General features: G+C 45.2%; 1 protein-coding gene across 1 annotated transcript in view; it reads right to left on the minus strand.

The window, feature by feature from the left end:
• KIF22 (kinesin family member 22) overlaps positions 1-1,629 on the minus strand; it is an 18,472-nt gene extending 16,843 nt beyond the window's left edge. Inside the window, exon 1 of the mRNA XM_012808919.2 lies at positions 1,572-1,629. Coding sequence (XP_012664373.1) covers positions 1,572-1,629 — 58 coding nt within the window. The remainder of the gene's footprint in view (positions 1-1,571) is intronic.
• Positions 1,630-6,672: the final 5,043 nt, after the last annotated feature.

Here is a 6,672-nt window from a genome sequence, read left to right on the forward strand (position 1 = left end):
AAAATAGACAGGCGTTGTGGTGGGTGCCTGTAGTCCCAGGTACTCAGGAGGCTGAGGCAAGAGAATGGCTTGAGCCCAAGAGTTTGAGGTTGCTGGGAGCTGTGACGCTACAGCACTCTACCAAGGGCAACATAGATTCTGTCTCAACAACAACAAAAAACCATCCCAAGGTTGGGCGAGGCTAGCCCTTATTTCTAATTTTCCCCTTTCCCACAATCGCCACATTTCATTCAGCTTAACTCTTCTTTGTACTGATGAAGAAATTAAGCCAAGAGAGTGTCTTGAGCCTCTCAAAATTATAAAACCAAAACAAACACTTGCAGTGCTTCTCAGCCAAAGCCTGGCAAACTCCTCTCTAACCTTTGAAACCCACTTAAAATATCATTCCCTTAATGAAGTCCTCCCAGAATAGCCAAGAGTGTAGTTCAGATTTTACACTTTCTATACCAGTTAGTACTGTCTCTCATTGTGCTTCATTACATTACATATATTTATGTGACTATCTATTGAAACAGGCTGTAAGCTTCACTAGGGAAGGGACAATAGTCACTCAAGCATTTTTATGATATCACTGTATACCAGATACAGCAGGTCTCCAAAGGGTGAGGGGAGATTGTGCTTAGCAGAAACAGAATGTACTTTCGACACCATGAGCAGAGGCTTAAGGAAACTCTAGAATCAGACTGACTGAAGGCAAATACGGACAACAACGGTTAGTAATCTGTTTAACCCATCCTTGCCTCAGTGTCCTCAAAGACTGTAACAGTAACCACCGTATAACATTGTGTGGACATTAAATGGTTCATCGCCATAAAATGCTTACAACTGTGCCTGGTAAGGGCTCAACAAACTTAGGCCTAAAAGTTGGTTTCCCCATGGAGCCTGACAAACTACTAGCTCAAATCACTGACCAGAATTCAGTCTAAGGAGGTGAGGCACATGTAAACAAATACATATAAGATTTTGAGGGTCCTAACAGCCGTTCCAACCCTAAAATAGCACTCACTTCCACAGCTAGAGTGAAAGGAAACAGTCCCTTCACTTATTTCCCTTTTCTGTGATCTCAGCGCAACTTATGCTGTCAACTCACACTTAGCTTTGAATCTCAGCATGCCCTCCAGCATTTCAGGGTACTCGCCGCACCCAAACACTACGTCATACACAGAACCCTTCCCCGACACTTGCACCCAGCTCCTTTCCCTTTACTGTACGGTTAGAGCGTTAACCACTTTTCTCTTGCTTTCTCAAATAATCCTGAGGAATGGGGTCACTGTTCCTATTTTACAGACGAAGAAACTGAACCTCACAAACGAAAAGTACGCCAGAATCAAACCAAGTGCCTGCGCCTGGAGGGTCTGGTTAACTGACCCTAGCGGTGAGGAAGAAACCATGAGAAGAAAAGGGCGAGGCGGACTAACAAGCTTGCTACCCCCCATGCTCCCCTTCTCCTCTCCCCCGCGCTGTTCTGGCCACTCCTGGACAACCCACGGAGCCCAGACCAGACTCTATCGCATTACTCCACAAGGCACCAAACATTGGTGCCCTACCTCGCCCAGGCCAGCATAGCGTACCTGAGATCGGCGCCGCCATCTCGCGTCGCCTCGGACGAGCCGAGCGCCCCACATCCATTCCTCCCCCCTCCTTTGGCCCGCCTCTCCATTCGAATTCTCCGGTGCCCCGCCCTCTCTCTTAAGTTCCACCAATCACGACTAGCCACCGCCGGAAGTCCCGCTTGTGGCTGGTGACCATACCGCCCTCTAGTGCGCACCTACGGGATCCTGGTGAAAAGATTGTCCCCTGTAGAGGACGCATGCGCACACTTTGGCCCCGCCGCCATTACCCGCCCGGCTTGTGTTGGGGAGCTAATAGCAGAGGCAGAGACTTTGTTGACCATGCGGGTTGGGCTGGCCGCTGAGCGCCAACGGGTCCCTGGCTCCTTTTACTTTCAGACTTACGGTTTCGTGGTGTAGATTTGTTCTAAGTGGAGACTTTTCAAGGCACTTATCGATTTATGCAAAAATTTCCCTGCGCTTGAATATAATTTTTGGTATTTAATCGGCAGAAGAAGTGATTATATGAATTAGGGAGATGCTACCTGGAAATGGGATTATTCTAAATGATTGGTGGTGCTACTCACTTGCCTCAGGAGTCGTTTGGCACCTCTGTGAAGAGCTGGTCGTTTTGTGGAGTGTGGGACTTGTACCATTCATCGGTGCTGTCACGTCTAGTCAGTTTTGTACATCTGGGCCACGCTCACAGGATGGATTGTGGACAGTCATGTTACATTCATCTCTTGTTGAGCCTAAGGCCACTCTGTGTCCCTTTGTGTCGCACTTCTGATCCTGGAAGAGCAGCTCAGAGGTTCCTTTCTTTGTAACTTAGAACTCAGCATATTGGAGTGAGCGTTTAAGATCATGCTTGGTCTGTGGATTAGTCAACTTCATCCGTGGATATGGTTGCGAGTTCTTATAGGTTCAAGTGCCTATCAAGTAGTTCCCTATCCTTTATAGAAGCTTAGCCAGGAATGATTGTTTCATTTTTGAACTCCAGGTGGACAGAACTCTGGTTTAGACATTATTTTTCACCATATTGAAAAAAATACAACAAATATTAGATCAGTGTTTCTCGAAGTTTTAGCCCTTGGGATTTCATTAGCGTCTTAAAAATTGAGGTCTGCAAAGGTCTTTTGTTTATATGAGTTTCTATCCATATTTAATGTATTAGGCATTAAAACAAATTTTTAAAAATGCACTTAAAATTACAATAATAAACCTATGGAGACAAACTAGGTCAGTGATTGCCAGGGGATGGTGAGGAGTTGGGAAATTTTGGACTACTACAAAATTTGGACTACTACTTCATTATCTTTGTGGTAATGAAAACCATACTGGTGATGGTTGCACCACATAGTGAACATACTAAGCATACTAAAAGGGCAGAGCATGGTGACACAGACCCTGTAATTCTAGGACTCTGGGAGGCCAAAGCTGGTGAATTGCTTGAGATCAGGAGTTGGAGACCAGCCTGAAAAAGAGAGAGACCCCATCTCTAAAACTACACTGGCAATGAGGCTGGCGCCTGTCATCCCAGCTGCTCTAGAGGCTGAGACAAGAGGATGGCTTGAGCCCAGGAGTTTGAACACACTGATTAACCCATGCGCAGCAGCGACCAAAGCTGATTTCAGCGCCTTAAGGAAAGGACCGTCTACTGATAGCTGCCCATAAACTGTTCCCCCAGCTAAGCAGGACCCTAGCTGAGTCCCTTTGGGTAGTACCCCAGCCCTGGCTGATGTGGCTGTTACATACAAGTATAGGAACTGGCTGAGTGCAGTGGCTCACACCTGTAATCCTAGCACTCTGAAAGGCCAGAGCAGGAGGATCACTTGAGGCCAGGAGTTTGAGACCTGGTATGAGAACTAGCTGAGTGCAGTGGCTCAGCCAGTTTATATACAGGTTCCTATCTCCTTGATCCATGCTCTTTCCACTAGTTCTGGCAGATATTTTACCAAATATCTGGCGATTGACAACAAATGTGAAAACCTGAATAGCTCTTTCAGAAGGGCAAACAAACTGCCAATTCCCAAACCCAGTGGTTCTCAAAATGTGGTCTAGGCACTTCTGGGGGTCCTTTAAGGCACTTTCAAGGGATCTGCAAGGTCAAAACCATTTTCATATTATTAATAAAACTTGGCTTGGCGCCTGTGGCTCAAGCAGCTAAGGTGCCAGCCACATACACCTAAGGTGGCGGGCTCGAATTCAGCCCGGGCCCGCCAAACAACAATGATGGCTGCAACCAAAAAATAGCTGGGCGTTGTGGCAGGCGCCTGTGGTCCCAGCTACTTGGAAGGCTAAGGCAGGAGACTCGCTTGAGCCCAGGAGTTGGAGGTTGCTATGAGCTTTGATGCCACAGCACTCTACCCAGGGGGACAGTTTGAGGCTCTGCCTCAAAAAAAAAAAAAAAAAAAAAAAAAAAAAATATATATATATATATATATATATACAAAACTTAAATGCCACTTGACTTTTTCCTTGCATTCTTTCTTGAGTATATGGTTGTGTGATATCACAATGAACTGAATGCAGGAGCAGAAATGAAAATCCAGTTATTTTTCTCTTAAGTCAGATATTAGATCTGTAAAAATGTAAAACAGCCAAGTATGGTGGCTTATGCCTATAATCCTAGCACTCTGGGAGGCCAAAGCAGGAGGATTACATGAGCTCAGGAGTTCTTAAAAATTAAAAAAAAAAAAAATATATATATATAAACTTAGCCAGGAGTGGTGGCACACTACCACTGGACCAGTAGTCTCAGCTACTTGGTAAGCTGAGGCAGGAGGGTTGCTTGAGCCCAGGAATTTCAGGTTGCAGTGAACTACAGTGATGCCACTGCACTCTAGCATTCTAGGGTGACAGAATGAGACTCTTGTCGCAGGAAAAACAAAATGAAAATCATGTCACTCTTTTCACTAATTTGTCATGCTTTGAAAAAGAGGGTTTTTAAATTAAAAATGTTATTTATGTTCAATGTAGTGAGATAACTTTTGGCAATTTTTTATTGATATAATTCACATAATGTATGATTTACCTTTTTTTTTTGAGGCAGGGTCTAGCTCTGTTGCTTGGGCTAGAGTGCAGTGGACACATCATAGCTCACTGCAACCTCAAACTCCTGGGCTTAGTGATCCTCCTGCCTCACCCTCTAAAGTAGCTCAGACCACAGGCACGCCATCATACCTGGCTAATTTGGGGTTTTTTTTTTTTGAGACAGAATCGTACTATATCGCCCTCGGTAGAGTGCCGTGGCGACCCAGCTCACAACCCCAAACTCTTGGGTTTAAGCAATTCTCTTGCCTCAGCCTCCCAAGTACTTGGGACCACAGGTACCTGCCACAATGCCCAGCTATTTTTTGGTTACAATTGTCGCTGTTGTTCAGCAGGCCTGGGCCGGGCTGGAACAGACCAGCTTTGGTATATGTGGCAGGAGACCTACTCACTGAGCTACGGGTGCCAAGCCATAATTGTTTAAAAATTATTTTGTAGAGTTAACCTATGATTGCTCAGGCTGGTCTCAAGCAGTGCTCTTCCATCTTAGCCTCCCAAAATGCTAGGGTTGCAGGCACTAGCTACTATGCCTGGACCCAAATCTATTGCTTTAAAGCCCACACTTCAGTGGTCTTTAGTATGTTTTTGTTTTGTTTTGTTTGAGACAGAGTCTCACTCTGTCACCCTGAGTAGAGTGACATTGTGTCATAGCTCACAGCAACCTCAAACTCTTGGGCTCAAGAGAGTCTGTTGCCTCAGCCTCCCAAGTAGCTGGGACTATAGGCCCCTGCCACAACGTCTGACTATTTTTAGAGATGGGGTCTGGTTCTTGCTCAGGCTGGTCTGTGAGCTTAGGCAAGGCAATCCACCTGCCTCAGCCTCCCAGAGTGCAAGGATTATAGGTGTGAGCCACCGGCTGGCCCTAGGGCAAGGATTTTCCAAAAGTCCTCTGGGGACCTTTGCCACTGCAAAGTTAGAACTTTTTTCATAATAATACTAAGATGCTGTTTGCGTTTTCACTATTTTCTCGTGAATGTTCAGTGGAATTTTCTGGAGGTTCCGTATATGTAACATGACAATAGATTAAATGCATAATAGGCTACTCTGTAGTTAAGATAAAAAAAAAAAAAAAAAGAGTGGTTGCCTCTTAGAAGTTGAGGCAGGAAGTGACTGTGAAGGACCCAGAAGGAGTTTTCTGTGGGGATGATAATGTAATGTCATATATCTTTTTTTTTTGAGACAGAGTCTTACTATGTCACCCTCAGTAGAGTGCAATGGAGTCATAGCTCACAGCAACCTCAAACTCTTGGGCTTCAGCAATTCTCTTGCCTCAGCCTCCCAGATAGCTGGGACTATAGGCGCCCACCACAATGCCCAGCTATTTTTGTTGTTGTTGTTGTTGTCATTGTTGTTTACCAGGCTCGGGCCGGGTTCAAACCCACCAGCCACATACACTGTGTAATGTAATGTCATATATGTGGGTAGGAATTTGGGTTACACAGATGTGTACATTTGTCAAAAATCATGGATGGAAGCATGGCATGGTTTCCCACCTGTGCTCCTTCCGGTCATGGTGGTTCATCAGGACTTTAGACAGGTTCTTTTAGGTGACAGATGAGAAAGGAGAGGGCAAAGTAGGTAGAGCTCAGGACATTGCAATTTCATTATACCCAGAGCAAGTCTGCTTTTTTTTTTTTTAAGAAATCTTTTTTTTTTTTTTTTGCTGTTTTTGGCTGGGGCTGGGTTTGAACCCACCACCTCCAGCATATGGGGCCAGCGCCCTACCCTTTTGAGCCACAGGTGCCGCCCCAAGTCTGCTTTTTTCCTCTTCACATATTGGAATTCTTTGTAAGATTTTGTTTCTAAGAAGTTTGATAATCATGGATGCATGAAATCTGCCGAAGTGTTGATAGCAGAAAGACCTGGGTTTAATCCTGACTCTGCTACCTACTATTAGTGGCTTTGGACAAGTAACAGCATTTAGCAGAGTGCCTGAAACATCGTAAGTGCTTAATATATGTAATGCGACTGAAGAAACGTAACTTTTTTTTTTTTTTGAGACGGAGCCTCAAGCTGTCCCCCTGGGCAGAGTGCCATGGCATTACAGCTCACAGCAACCTCCAACTCCTGG

Source organism: Otolemur garnettii, unplaced genomic scaffold, assembly GCF_000181295.1.
Source record: "Otolemur garnettii isolate 467f Iridium unplaced genomic scaffold, OtoGar3 scaffold00096, whole genome shotgun sequence".
Taxonomy (NCBI): domain Eukaryota; kingdom Metazoa; phylum Chordata; class Mammalia; order Primates; family Galagidae; genus Otolemur; species Otolemur garnettii.